General features: G+C 37.5%; 2 protein-coding genes across 2 annotated transcripts; both read right to left on the bottom strand.

The window, feature by feature from the left end:
• Positions 1-1083: 1083 nt before the first annotated feature.
• On the bottom strand, positions 1084-2049 carry LOC147368296 (olfactory receptor 7A17-like). The gene has a single exon (XM_086413598.1). It carries the CDS (start codon positions 2014-2016, stop codon positions 1084-1086), a length of 933 nt encoding a protein of 310 aa, XP_086269724.1. The 5' UTR covers positions 2017-2049.
• A 7958-nt stretch (positions 2050-10007) lies between these two features.
• Positions 10008-11012, bottom strand: LOC147368295 (olfactory receptor 7A10-like). Its single transcript, XM_086413597.1, has one exon. The coding sequence runs from the start codon at positions 11010-11012 to the stop codon at positions 10008-10010; it is 1005 nt and encodes a 334-aa protein (XP_086269723.1).
• Positions 11013-16210: the final 5198 nt, after the last annotated feature.

Here is a 16210-nt window from a genome sequence, read left to right as displayed (position 1 = left end):
CAGTTATGTTGTCCCATCTCTCTGCAGTCTCCTTCCCTCACCCCATCCCACTCCTCTAGGTCATCACAGAGTGCCAGGCTGGACTCCCTATGTTATATAGCAACTTCTCATTAACTATCTATTTTACACACAATAGTGTGTATATGTTGATGCTGCTTTCTTGATTCGTCCCACACCCTCCCTCTTGCACTGTGTCCACAAGTCCACCAAAACAAGTCTTTGAGAAGAAATTATTTTTAAGAAATCAAAGTTGTCCCGTGTAAGATAATGGGAAATTTTCAAACATTTCTGATTTAAACTTGGGAAAAACTTTGGGCATGTGTGAATATGAACAAAGGGGAAAATGTCTATATAACATACAGAGTAGAAGCTTAATAAAGTGAATGACAAATTGTGTAGAGGAGTTGAATTCAAAGAAATGGGCATTCAAGTAAATAAATAGGAGGAGAAAGTTCTACTTCAACGATCAAAACAGTGAGCTACCACTTTACACTGACAGAATGGGCATCATTAAACAGTCTACCAATAAAAAGTACTGGAAAAAAATACTGGAGAGGGTGTGGACAAAAGGGGACCCTCCTGCACTGTTGATGGGCATGTAAATTATTGGAGTCACTATGGAAAACAGTATGGAGGGTCCTCAAAACAGTAAAAATAGAATTGACATATGATCCAGCAATTCTACTTCTACGCATATATTCAAGGAATAATGTAATTTGAAAAGATATATGCAACCCAACAGTCATTGCAGCACTATTTACAATAGCCAAAACATGGAATATACATACATACATATATATATATATATATATATATATTCAATAACCTACGACAAAACCATGATGCAAAAGAATATGAAAAATAATGTGTGTGTGTGTATATATATGTGTGTGTGTGTATATATATATATATATATGTAAAACAATCACTTTGCTGTACAGTAGAAAAAATGATATTACATTGTAAATCAACTATACTTCACTCAAATAGATTAAAAAAAAAAAAAAAGAATAGCACTTTCTGCTTCTGAAGTTTTGAGCCCTACAATCACGAGTATTTCTTCAGCTCCAGGACAATTGGACTTTATATAACTGACATTCCAGTGATTCTTTTCAAAGCCCTCTTTATGTCTTTATTTCTGAGACTGTAGATGAAGGGGTTCAGCATGGGTGTGACCACTGTGTACATCACTGAGGCGATTGCACTTGAGTGTGAGCTGTAGGTACCTGTGGAGCTAAGGTACACTCCTAAGATAGTACAATAAAATAAGGAAACAATTGAGAGATGAGATGCACAGGTAGAAAATGCTTTATACTTCCCATGGGCTGATGACATTCCTTGTATGGAAGAAACTATCTTAGAGTATGAGTAAAGAATACCAGTGAGGGAAGCACCACCCAACATCCCAGCTGCAAAATACATCACCATGTTATTCAGAAATGTGTCAGAACAGGCAAGTCGAACCACTTGATTAATTTCACAGAAAAAATGGGGGATTTCCACGTCTGTACAGAAGGACAGCCACAACATCATTAAGCTTTGGCTTAAGGAATTCAGGGCACTCATCACCCAGGACACCAGCACCAGCAGTCCACAAAGCCGGGAATTCATGATGACCATGTAGTGGAGAGGCTGACAGATGGCCATGAAGCGATCATAGGCCATCACAGTCAGGAGGAAGTTTTCCAGTGCAGCAAAGAATAGGAAGAAGTATATCTGGGTGATGCAGCCTTCATAAGTTATAACTTTGCTCTCTGTCTGTATATTATTCAGCATCTTTGGGATGGTGGTGGAGATGAAACAGATGTCTACAAAGGACAGGTTGGAGAGGAAGAAGTACATGGGAGTGTGGAGATGGGGATCTAAGCTGACAGCCAGGATGATGAGCAGGTTTCCGAACACAGTGGTCAGGTACGTGGAGAGGAAAAGCCCATATATGAGAGGCTGCAGTTCTGGCTCATTTGATAATCCCAGAAGAAGAAATTCTGAAATTTGTGTATCATTCACTGGTTCCATGTGGTGGAGATGGCTACCAGGAAAAAAAAAAAATAATAACATGACTAAGTTTCTCAAAAATTGCGATTGGAAACCTAATTGAATTCTACAATATATACTTTGCATTAGAAGTCAGTATCCATAATTTGGTATGGAACTTTCCCCTTCAAGGCATGCTCTTGTGCCTTCTTATTGTGCATCCAGCCTTTTGTCCAGGTGGTCAGGTATTCTACACTTTTAATAAGAAGTTACTGTGACACATTTGAGGAATGTCAGTTGAGGTCTGACCAATATCTACGCAAAAAGTACAACTAGTCTCTACAGTTCTTCAATAATGGAGAAAAAAATATAATGAAAAAAATCCTAGAAATTTTCAGATGGTGACAGATGAAATAAACAAAAAGAAATCAGGTATAACAGAATAGTTAAAGGTATATTATTTTTTACTCAGTCATTGAGTTAGACTGGAAAGTATTTGATTGGAGACCTCATGGAAAAGAGGGTGGGAGACATGAGGTTATCTGGTTGAAGCGTGTGCTGGTCAGAGTGAAAAGCCAGGGCAAAGGACCTGAAAAGCAGTTGTTTCAGAAAATCAAGGTTAAAAAGTAAGCCACTGTGTCCAGGGGGATGTGCAAGATGGAGAGTGATGCGAGTGTCAGAGAATTTGGAACGAGGTGTCCTTCTGCTACAGCTGAGACTTTAAGTCACAGGGAACTTAGTTCACCATATTTTTACCTGCATTTTATTAATTTTGTTTCCAAGAGATCCAGTGATTAGAAATGAATCCCTTCATCATTATTGTATTTTCTTTTTTTATAATTTATTTTTATATATTGGTTTATATTATAAGGACCTCATACCAAAGACCCTTATGCAGGGACTCGGGCTTCCCAAGTGGCGCCAGTGGTAAAGAATCCATCTGTCAATGGAGGAGACATAAGAGGCACGGGTTCAATCCCTGGATCAGGAAGATCCCCTGGAGAAGGGAATGGCAACCCACGCCAATACTCTTACCTGGAGAATGGACAGAGGAGCTTGGCAGGCTACAGCTCATAGGGTCGCAAAGAGTAGGACACGACTGAAGCAGCTTAGTACACACATATGCATACATGGGCTCAGGTATCCCTTTTCTGCCTTGGGAACTGTTCATGTTCCACAACATGCACACTTGGACACTCACTCACACGCACACACACACACACACACACACCTACTGGAGTGATGCTACTACTACTACTCTCAGCTGCAATAATTAGGAAAACAATGACACAGTGCAAACTGTCAATGTTTTGTCAATGTCAATGATTATCTTTCCTGCAAAACTGCAGCAACAGTGCCTAAATTCCAGTTGCTAAGTCTCCCATGGACCTGTGAACATGGGTGGGCCTCCTTTTTAACGTGACTATTTTATGTCCAGTATTCAAAGAAAAAAATAAAATATCACTTTAAAAAAACTGAGAGGGGGAGAAAAGGACGTGCAAGGGGAAAAAGTTCTAATAAACTTAGGTAATCTGTAGAGTTTGTGGTGAGTATAAAGCTTCCTTAGTTTTGGTGACATTCCAGCCCCTGTTCTATCCCCATGTTACCCAGAATAGCAAAGCAGCAAAAAGCATTTTATCTAAAAAAGAAAGAAGAGATGTATTTATGTTATCAAATATCTGACAGATTTCCCATCAGGAAAATGAGCAAAGCAAATAAACCCACAATTCACAAAGTGAAATAAAGTTCAACAAAAGTGGAGGATTTAAAGAATGATTTGGTAAAAGAATTCCTAAATGATATCAGCTGTAAAACTTTTGTAGTTTGAAAATCTAGATTTACATTTTGGATCTGCACATATTTGCTGTTTGAACATGGAGAGCCACTGGACCCTTCTAAATGTTAATATTATTACTCAAATTATTGGGATAGCTGTACTCACAATAAGATATTTGACAGACTTAGTCCATATATGCAAAACATCTAGAATAGTTCCTTCCTGGTAGTAAATGAGTGACTTACATCACCTCTGGTGATGAGATTCAGCTAATTTTTCTCTTTTTCCTCTCAAATGTTTCCATTGCTTTCCTACATCTTAGTCCCCAATCTCCAGCCTTATTTCAGTTTCCAGTCATCTTTCCTATCTATCACAGGCTGGTACAGGACCCTCTATCCAATATTCACATTAAGCTAAAGAAGTCTTTCTATATTACAAAGCTGACTGTCCAACTCCCTGACTTAACTCTCCCCAGTTACTCACTAATAAGGAAAGGACCCCAAATTCCATAACTTCAAACCCCAGCCTTGACTCTCCCTGAATGAACCACCAGCTTTTCACTCATGCTGCCCTTACTCACCTTCATCTCATAAATATTGAACTTGAGCCACAGATTCACCAGATGCCACAGGCTTGAGTCTCAGAGCATATATGCACCTGTTCTCTCTGCTTGGTCTATATGGAATTTTTTCACTTATCTCTGTATTGAAAACTCCATCTCCTGTTTTAGAGATGGAGTTTTGGACATCTCCTACATGAACTTTAAAATTATTCCCACAGAAAAAGGACAGTTTATCTAGTGATAATTTAGATAAAAGTCTTATCATTGTGTGATTTTTATTAATTCAATATTTTCATCTAGACTGTGAGTGCCTTGAGGCATGTATCAATATCATAAATACTTGTCAACTCCTCAAACTTAGTTTAGTTGGGAAAAATAGCTGAATAAATAAATTATATATTGCATAAAGCACTGGGATGACCCAGAGGGATGGTATGGGGAAGGAAGAGGGAGGGGGGTTCAGGATGGGGAACACGTGTATACCTGTGGCAGATTCATGTTGATACATGGCAAAAGCAATACAATATTGTAAAGTAATTAACCTCCAATTAAAATAAATAAATTTATAAAAAAAGAATATGTTCTCTCAGAAACTGCAGATGATTAGGGAAGAAAAAGAAGCAGGTAAATGCTAATGTACGTATGGGAGGCATGCTGGAGGAATGTTTTCCATATTCTTAGATTCAGATTTATTAGAGTATCAGACTATAGTTTGTAAAAATAAAATAGGATATAACAAATTAAACACAGAAGAATAGAGTGCATTGTATTAATACATGTAAGGAGTTTATTCTTTTTGTCCAGCTGTTCTTGTGTGTGCATGTGCATACACATGGGTGCATGTGTGCTAAGTCACTTCAGTTGTGTTTGACTCTTTGGGACCCTATGGACTGTAGCCCCCCAGGCTCCTCTTTGCATGGAATTCTCCAGGCAAGAATACTGGAGTGAGTTGCCATGCCCTCCTCCAGGGGATCTTTCCGACTTAGGGATCAAACACGCATCTCTTCTGTCTCCCGCACTGGCAGGCAGGTTCTTTACCACTAGTGCCACCTGGGAAGCCCCATGCACAGGTGTATTCCTTGGTTGCCTGTGCACACAAGCTGGATCACATGTAAAAGGTGTGTTTTACTCCGGGACACATTCTGAAAAGCTTCTCATCCACTGCAGGTAATGCAAGAATACTTACAAGAGAGGCTAGTCCTTAAAAGGGTGAGAAGCAATATGAATAGAGCTCAAGGGAAGAGTTCGGTTGCAGAGAGAACAGGCAGCACCGTGGGTGCGGAAGTCAGACTCCAGGGACCACAGGCTGACTGCACTTTTATTCCTCCACTCGCCTCATTATGGCATTCACATTAGAACCTTGACTGAATTTTTATTTTGTACTTATTCCTGTGTATTTGACTACACATATTTTCACACATTTCAAAGAATGAGGTAATAAGATAGTGGATGAGGATGTCTCGTCTCTCAGTTTTCTTATGTGGTATCATTGTCATTCTTGGACTTTGAGTTTAGATCTCTTTTTGCTAAAACCATTGGTCACATTTCACTTCTATTTCTGATTCTTGTCCCAAACGCAAAGACCTCCCCACAATATACTCTATAAAATCCTACCCATGCCACAAAACTTACTCCTTTCTCATTTGATTTATACCTAAGGACATTTTTGTTGTACATGCATTTTTTCCTATACTCTTCTTTCTCCATGGAAATATGAGATCCAAAGCAGAGACCTCACCTGCTTTGTTCACTCTAATGGTTTAGTAATGGTGTGCATTTATAAAGAAACAAATATTTTAGAAAATTAAAATTTCAAAATAAAAAAGAACACCAAAGGAAACAAAACCAGATTAAATATATTGGATTCAAAACAAAGATATTAAGCAAAATAGAATGATATAATAAAATGAACTTCTGAAAGAAAAATATAAAGTAGTAATAGTCACATTAACACAGGTTTTAAATATAATAATATGGGTAAAAATTTAAAAGAGAATAGAAAATGCAATTTAAAAAATAGTGCAGGAAGTTGTATCTAAAATTTTAATTTCAACCTACACAAACATAAATGGATTAAAATATGCTTTTGAAAAACATATAAGCAATCTTTAATTGTATGCAAAAGCACATATTCCACAAGAAGGCAGCAAATAATTGCTCTTTTTAAAATAGACCACTCACAAAAGGCAAAATGTGGCAGAAACGAAAAACATGTGAGATTATATGGTAATGCATATAACAGGTGGTTTATTACTTCTATGGACGCATAGAAGGACTGCAAGAAAATCAAACCAGTCAATCATAAATGAAATCAGTCCTGAATATTCATTGGAAGGACTGATGCTGAAGCTGAAGCTCCAATACTTTGGCCACCTGATGCAAAGAGCTGACTCATTGGAAAAGACCCTGATGCTGGGAAAGATTGAAGGCAAGAGGAGAAGGGGACAACAGAGGATGAGATGGTTAGATAGCATCATTGACTCGATGGACATGAGTTTGAGCAAGCTCTGGGAGTTGGTGATGGACAGGGAAGCCTCACATGCTGCAGTCCATGGGATCACAAAGAGTTGGACATGACTGAGTGACTAAACTGAACTGAACTGATGGATGCATAAGAACTTTTGATGTTTAAAAAATCAATACTGTAAAGTTAAAAAATAAAATAAAAAATTAAAAAAATCAATGGGAGAGAGTATAAAATATGACCAATTGATAGATTTTAACATCCCAAACTTATAAGCTCTCATGCAACCCAACAACAGATATATTACATTTACATACATGAAATGCAAATCAAAACCACTATGAGGTACCATTTCACACCAGTCAGAATGGCTGCGATCCAAAAGTCTACAAATAATAAATGCTGGAGAGGGTGTGGAGAAAAGGGAACCCTCCTACACTGTTGGTGGGAATGCAAACTAGTACAGCCACTATGGAGAACAGTGTGGAGATTCCTTAAAAAACTGGAAATAGAACTGCCTTATGATCCAGCAACCCCACTGCTAGGCATACACACTGAGGAAACCAGAAGGGAAAGAGACACGTGTACCCCAATGTTCATTGCAGCACTGTTTATAATAGCCAAGACATGGAAGCAACCTAGATGTCCATCAGCAGATGAATGGATAAGAAAGCAGTGGTACATATACACAATGGAGTATTACTCAGCCATTAAAAAGAATACATTTGAATCAGTTCTAATGAGGTGGATGAAACTGGAGCCTATTATACAGAGTGAAGTAAGCCAGAAGGAAAAACATAAATACAGTATACTAACGCATATATATGGAATTTAGAAAGATGGTAACAATAACCCGGTGTACGAGACAGCAAAAGAGACACTGATGTATAGAACAGTCTTATGGACTCTGTGGGAGAGGGAGAGGGTGGGAAGATTTGGGAGAATGGCAATGAAACATGTAAAATATCATGTAGGAAACGAGTTGCCAGTCCAGGTTCGATGCATGATGCTGGATGCTTGGGGCTGGTGCACTGGGATGGCCCAGAGGGATGGTATGGGGAGGGAGGAGGGAGGAGGGTTCGGGATGGGGAACACATGTATACCTGTGGCGGATTCATTTTGATATTTGGCAAAACTAATACAATTATGTAAAGTTTAAAAATAAAATAAAATTGGAAGAATAAGTTAAAAAAAATAAATTACAAAGAGTAAAAGTTTTTTTGAAAGAATTTGTAAATCTTTGTTTAAAGAAATGCAGTTAAAAGACCAAGAATAAACAGAGAATGGGGAAGTGGCTGGAGCTTAGAGCAGTTTGGGGTGAAATGGTACCTGAGACACCTACATGTGAGGGAAAGAGTGGGGAGAGAGAAGTTGCAGGTATCTATTTCAGCATAGAAGGCTTGTCAAGGTATTTAAAATACATCTCATTCTCCTCCTCATCCACATGTTGAAGTGTAATTCCAGGCCTTTTTTTTTCAGAGCTGGAGGCGAAATATACTATAAAAGAAATGATACAGAAAAAAACCTGGAAAGAATGAAACAATCTGAATCCAGTGCATAAAGCAAAAAATATGCATCAACAGTTTGTGATAAAGCAAGTGGCTAATAAACCCCCAAATATATCCAGTATCCCAGGTAATAAACAGTTGCAAAGATAAGCTCTTTACCATCTGTCTGTTTGCATATTAAATTTAATTTTTTTTCAAGTGCATGCTCAATGTAAGAGAAAATTTTGTGAAATGTTTATCAAAAATTGTAGTTTCCAGGTAATAGCTATGCTATTGATTTGAATCTTTGTGACTCCACGGACTGCAGCACACCAGCCTTCCCTGACTTTCACTATCACCCAGAATTTGCTCAAATTCATATGCCATCTTAAAAATTTTTTTAATTAAAACAATGTCATTATTTCACCGTGAATTCCTCTTTATATAATAGTTTATTTTCCTACTCTAAATCTCCCTAGAAATGTTCAAATTTTACTGAGACCATTGTGCTTCCAATTTCTTCTTGAATTTCATCCAAGTATATTTTCATTCTTATCACTTAATTATAACTAATAATCTTGTACTGCTAAATCTGATAGGTGATTTTCTTTGAATATATTAAATAAATTGATTATAAGTCAGTTAATCAACCACGCATGTAAACAAGGAGATCTGTTGGCTCTGAGCCAGGTATTTGGGTTTCTAAGTGACTGCAGGTAAATGTTCTTGGATTTCATTCTCTGTGGCTTTCTCCTGAAGTGTCTACTAGGCTCTAAGACTCACCTGGATGGAAAGGTTGAGATGGAAGACTCTGGGTGGAAGTCCAAAACTTCCCCAGGTGGTTGATGGTGGAGAATGAAGCTCTGTTCCCAGATAAGAAAGAAGTAAGAAGCGAAGTATGGGTCCCTGAGCCAGACTCAGGAATCCAAATGCACAAACCGTGACTTCTCCAGCTCAAAGTGGAACATGCTTAGACCTAGCAGCAGTGGAGATATTTACAGCTCTGCATACCCACTCTATTTTCTCATTAGTACATTTTCCACTGTTACTCCAACCCCAAGCACATTTCCCCCATGGGAACTTATCTGGACAGAATGGAAATTTTCTGGGCTGATTTGTTCCCAAGAGACCAGTTAGATGTCAAGGGTATCCAATGCTTATTACTACTCTATGAACTCTTCTGGATTCCAAAATTTTAACGCTGAACCTTTTTATAGTCTTGAGGCAAAGATTTCTCCAAAGCTAAGTCTGATTGTCCCATTTGTTCTTTAAAAAAGTCCATCCAATGAAGACCATACAATCAGAACCCTCATTCTAAATTTCAGAATTGTTGTTCAGAGGGGTTAGATAGATCATGTAGATACAGAAATCAATGAGGGGTAAGACTAAAATATCTTACACTAAAATCTGTACACTAAATATCTTACACTAAAACCTGTAATATATTGATGAGAAAAATTCAATAAGACAAATAGATGAAAAAATATTAGGTGTCCATGGCTTGGAAGACTTAATATTATTGAAATGCTGATGCTACCCAAAGCATTCTATAGATTCATGCACCCTCTATCAAAATTTCCAAAACTTTATTCATAATAAAGCTCAATAAATTGAGTTCCTTAAATTGTGTAGATGAGTTGAATTCAAATAAAAGGAAATTCCTAAAAATAAATGGACAAGTTCTCCTTACAAAATCTGGTTAAAACATAGCAATTTCTGGCTCCATTTATTTAAATCCTGCAATCATGGGTAGTTCTTCAGTCCCAGAACAGATAACAATTTTATAACTGCCTTCCTAATGATTCTTTCCAGAGCCCTCTTTATGTCTTTGTTCCGCAGACTATAGATGAAGGGGTTCAGCATGGGTGTGACCACAGTATACATCACTGAGGCGACTACACTTGAATGTGAGCTGTGGGTAGCAGCAGAGCTAAGATACACTCCTAAACACGTACAATAAAATAAAGAGACAACTGAGAGGTGAGATGCACAGGTGGAAAATGCCTTATACTCCCCCTGAGCTGATGAGATTCTTTGTATTGAAGAAACTATCTTGGAATATGAATAAAGAATCCCAGTGAAGGAACCACCACCCAATATTGCAGCTGCAAAATACATTACTATCTCATTAAGAAACATGTCAGAACAGGCAAGTTGAATCAACTGATTAATTTCACAGAAAAAGTGGGGGATTTCCATGTATGTACAGAAGGACAATCTCAACACCATTGCACTTTGTAACAAGGAATTCAGGGCACTCATCATCCAGGACACCAGAACCAGCAGACCACAGAGCTGGGGGTTCATGATGACCATGTAGTGCAGGGGGTGACAGATGGCTACAAATCGGTCATAGGCCATCACGGTCAGGAGAAACATGTCCAATACTGCAAAGAGTATGAAAAAATACATCTGGGTGATACAGCCTTCATAGGTTATAACTTTGCTCTGTGTCCTTATGTTCTGCAGCATCTTTGGGATGGTTGTGGAGGTGAAACAGATGTCTACAAAGGACAGGTTGGAGAGGAAGAAGTACATGGGGGTGTGGAGGTAGGAGTCTGAGCTGACAGCCAGGATAATGAGCAGATTTCCAAACACAGTGATCAGGTACATGAAGAGGAACAGACCAAATATGAGGGGCTGCAGTTCTGGTTCCTCTGAAAATCCCAGAAGAAGAAATTCCAAAATTTTTGTCTCATTCCCTGGTTCCATGTGGTGAATGTGACTATCAAGAAACAAAAATAACATGACTAGTTTTCTCAGAAATTAGTATTGTAAACATAGTTGAAATTCTACAATTCATATTTTACATTTAATATTAATATCTGTAATTTTCATATGAAAAATTTCCCTCAAGTGATCCCATGTGCAATCTCTAAATACTTCATCCCACATTCAGTCTTCTCCCCATAAAATCATTTATTCTAAACTTTGAAGAGAAATTATGTCATATATTTGGAAGTATAAATTGAAGACTGACTAACTTCTGGATAAAGAGTATACAGTGCTAATATACAATAGTTCATACAGTTCAATGATGGAGGAAGAATAGAAACAAATAAGAAATTATAAAAATTATCAGATAATGACAGTGCTGTAAAGCTAAAAAAATCAGGTATGAAAAAGAGACTTAAAGGGTGTGTTAATTTTTTGTGATAAAGATAAACTTTCTTGGTCCTGGAAACCATTCAATCCTGGATACCCAGAAGAGTAAAGAAGCAAAATGCATTTTACCAAAAAGAAAGGAATGGTATATTTATATGATCAATGTAGAACATCCTACTATAAAAATTGACAAAAGGAATAAATTAAAAATTCACAAAGGAAAGTATTGAAACTACAACAAAAATGGAAGATTTAAAAAGTTATCTGTTAAAAATATTTTTCTAAATAAGATCAAGCACAAAACTTTTATAATTTGAAGCTCTTTCTAAGTGATATCAAATGGAAACCTTTTGTAATTTGAAACTCTGGTTTTGAGTTTTGGTTCTACACATATTTGCTGTTTGATTTTGGAAAGTCACTGGAAATATTCTAAATGTTAATATCCTCACCCAAACAATAGGAATAGCAGTATCTATCCTCTTGGAGTAGCTGACAGATTTAGTGGTGGTGGTTTAGTTGCTAAGTCACAGAAGCCTGGCAGATTTAATCAGTACACATAAAAAGCTTTGCATAGTTCCTTCCTGATGGTGGGCTTCTCTGGCGGCTCAGTGGTAAAGAATTAGCCTGCCAATGCAGGAGCCACAGGAGATGCAGATTTGATCTCTGGGTAGGGAAGATTCCCCTGGAGAAGAAAATGTCAACCCATTTTAGTATTCTTGCTGAAATAATCCCATGGATGGAGGAGACTGGTGAGCTATAGTCCATGGGGTCTCAAAGACTCAGACACTACTGAGCAGGCACATGCACTAAACTACAACTACTTCCTGTTAGTAAGTGGTTACCTCTGGCAATGAGATTTGACTGGTTGTTGTTGTTTTCCTTCTTCCTCTCAAATATCTCCATTGCTTTCCTATTGAGGTTCCTAATACCACCTGTCTTTCACAGGCTGGTACCCCTGCAGCCAGTATTTACACTGACCCATACAAACCTTTCTATATTACAATGCAGACTGCCCAACTTCCCGACTTAATCATCTCTCAGTGTCTCCCCACTGGAGGATGAACCCCAAATCCCATAATTTCAAACTCTAGGCTTGACTCTTATTATCTGAATCACCAAGTTCATCTCCTTGTGATACCCTCACCCACATCAATTTCATAAATATTGATCTTCAGTCACAGCATCACTGGATATCACAGGCTCAAGACTCAGAGTCTATGTGCATCTGTTTCCCTCTGCTTGGAGAGTCAACTGCTGGTCTATTTGGAACTTTTTATTCACCACTATCCTCAAAATGTCATCTTCTTTATTAGACTGCTTATGTAATCTCATTAATGAATCATTTAAAAATATTCCCACATATAAAGAAGTGTTTCTCTTGCAATAATTTGTAATTTTTGTTTAATTATATACCTACTATCCTCTCTAGACTGTGAGTGCCTTGAGGCATTTATTATTATCATGCATACTCCTCAACACCCCAGACTTAGTTTAGTTAGGAACAGTAGCTGAGTAAACATACATTACATAAAGGAATAAAAGAATATGTTCTCACAGAAGTTGCTGATGATGAAAGAAGAAAAAAAAGCCAAGAAATACTAACGTAGGTATGGAAACATGCTGGAGAATATTTTCCATATTCTGAGATCCAGGCCTATTAAAGGGTCAGACTATGTGATTCATAAGAATAAAATAGAATAGAATAAGTAAAATACAAAAGAAAATATCATAGTGCATTATACATAATAACGGTTTTTTGGTTCTCTTTGTTCAGATGTCCTGGAGAAGGAAATGGCAACCCACTCCAGTATTCTTGCCTGGAAAATTCTATGGACAGAGGAGCCTGGCAGGCTATAGTCCATGGAGTTGCAAAGAGTCAGACATGACTGAGCAACTAACACACTTGTTCAGATGTGTTTGTGTCTGTATGTGTGTGCATATATGCATATGTATCTATTTCTTGCTTGCCTGTGCACACATGCTAGATCACATGTTAAAAGCATGTAGACAGCTTTGACACTTCAAAGAAGTTTCTTATTCACTGAGATAAATGCAAAGATAGGGAAAGCAATCTTGTTGAGGGAAAGCAATACAAGTAAAGAGCTCAACAGAAGAGGCAGGTTACAGAGAGAACAGGCAGCAGCATGGGCACTGAAGTGATCTCAGACTCAAGGGATACCACACTGACCACACTTCTTTTCCTCTTTTTACAAAATCACAGAATCCACATGAAGCCCCTGATTGAATGTTTATTTCATATTTGTTCCTGTGTATTTGACTACATCTATTTCTATATGGTTCAGTGGGCTTCTCTGGTAGCTCAGCTGGTAAAGAATCTGCCTGTAATGTGGGAGACCCTGGTCTGATTCCTGAGACAGGAACAGCCCCTTGAGAAGGGATCAGCTACCCACTCCAGTATTCTTGGGCTTCCCTCATGGCTCAGATGGTAAAGAATCCACCTGCAATGTGGGAGACCTGGGTTCGATCCCTGGGTTGGGAAGATCCCATGGAGGAGGGCATGGCCACCCACTCCAGTATTCTTGCCTGGAGAGTCCCATGGACAGAGGAGGCTGGTAGGCTACAGTGCATGGGGTCACAAAGAATCAAACATGACTAAGCAACTAAGCACATGTGGTTCAATAGTGGATGAAGCTGACTCTTCTGTTAATTTTCTTATGTGTCATTTTCCTTATTATTTTGGGGCTTTGTTTTTATTCTTTTTTTTTGGAAAAACCCATTGGTCACACTCTACTTCTTTTTTTATACTTCACTTCTTTTACTTACTTAAATTTTTAAAAAATTATAAGGGAGTGTAGTTGATTTATAATGCTGTACTAGTTTCAGGCATACAACAAAATGATTAAGTCACACAGATATATATATATATATATATATATATATATATATATATATATATATATCCATTCTTTTTCAGGTTCTATTTCACTTTCTGATTCTTGTCCCAGAGAAGGAAGCCGCCTCACAGGGTGATTTATAAAATCCTATAATGCCACAAAATCTACCCTTTCTTTCATTTGGTTTATGCCTATGGGCATTCTGTAATACACACATTTATTTTATTGTAATCTTCTTTCTCCATGGGAAAAAAAAAAAAAAAAAGGGAGATCCAAAAAGCATGGACCTCACCTGCTTTCCTTGCTCTTGTGGCTTCATAAAGGAGTGCATTTATATAAAATGGGTTTTTAGAAAATGGAATTTATGAAATAAATAGAATAGCATGCTAAGTATAGTGGATACAAAACAACTAAACAAAATTGAATAAGACAGTAAGATGAATTTTTGAAAGAAATAATATATAAAATAACAATAGTCAAATTTACACAAGTGAAATGAAATGAGCAAAAACCTAAAAAGAAAGAATAAGCATTATAATTTAAAAAATCATTACAGTAAGCAGTATGCAAAAATATAAATTCAATCTAAATACATATGTGAGTGAAAGTTGCTCAGTCGTGTCTGACTCTTGGTGACCCCATGTACTGTAGCCTGTCAGGCTTCTCTGTCCATGGAATTCTAGAGGCAAAAATACTGGCACTCTGGGCAGCCATCCCCTTCTCCAGGGGATCTTCCTGACCTAGAGATCAAACACAGGTCTTCCACATTGCAGGCACATTCTTAACCATCTGAGACATCAGGGAAGCCCTAAATACATTTAAATGGATTCAAACATGTTTATGAAAAAGAAATAAGCAATAAATTAGTTGAGTGCAAAAGCATGTGTTCCACAAAAGGGCAACAAGTTATTGCCATTTTAAAAACAGATCTACTCATAAAATTCATAAGGTAGCCCTAAGTAAAAACATGTGGATAAGATGGCAATTCACATAAATGACATTTTATTATTACTAAGAAGGCAGAAGAATTTCTATGCTTGAAAATCAGTGGAAGGGAGGCCAATATATGACCAACTGATAGTTTTGACCACTTCCAGTTTATGCATTCTCATACAACCCAACAAATGCAGTATACACACATACAAGAATTAAATGGTGCATAGCAAACTTCCTTTCAAAATGATAACCCTTTGTTTGAAAGAATGCAATAAAAACAAGAATAAAGAGAGACTCATATAGGGAATCTGGAGTAGGAGAAGCGGTTGCAGTTTAGAGCAACCATGAAATGGAGCCATGGAAATCGTGCCTGACACACTTGTGTTGGAAGGGGAAGAATAGGGACAGAGAAGCTGCCTGTATCTCTAGTTTTAGCAACAAGACTTGTCAAGGTATCTAAAATACATTTCATGCCCCCTTTCTTCCACCTGTTGCAGTGGGTTTCCTAGCCTTTTCTTAGCCAGAGGTGAAAGAAATTACAAAAGAAGGGGTGTAGAAAAAAAAAAAAAAAAAGAATAGAACACTCAGAAGCCAGTATGTGAAACAATTTGCATGGACAGTTTACAGTAGAGAAAGTAAATAGCTAATAAGTCCCCAAATATATTCAGCCCATAGGTAGTGAACTAACTGCAAAGTTAACCCCTTTACCATATGCCTGTTTGTATGGTAAACACAATTTTTAAACAAGTGAACACTCAAATCTGAGTGTTCAAAGACTCTGTGACATGTGTGTCTCAAGAACTGTATTTCCAGGTAGTTACTACAGCCATTGATCTGGATCTTCCTTATGAATGCTCCAATATATTACATCTTAAAAATTAAAAAGTAAATAAAATGTCACTTCACTACAAATCACTTCTAACCAAATAGTTTATTTCCTACTCCCATCAACTGCAAAAGTCCTTTGAAACATTCAAATTTTATTGATCACTATGCCTCCCATTTCTTCTTGAGTCTCTTCCAACTAGATTTGCATTCATATTACTTAAT

Source organism: Bos grunniens, chromosome 7 (assembly GCF_055505025.1).
Source record: "Bos grunniens cultivar Pamir isolate PY7600 chromosome 7, Bosgru_T2T1.0, whole genome shotgun sequence".
In the NCBI taxonomy this organism is placed as follows: domain Eukaryota; kingdom Metazoa; phylum Chordata; class Mammalia; order Artiodactyla; family Bovidae; genus Bos; species Bos grunniens.
This window is presented reverse-complemented; position numbering and strand designations above follow the sequence as displayed.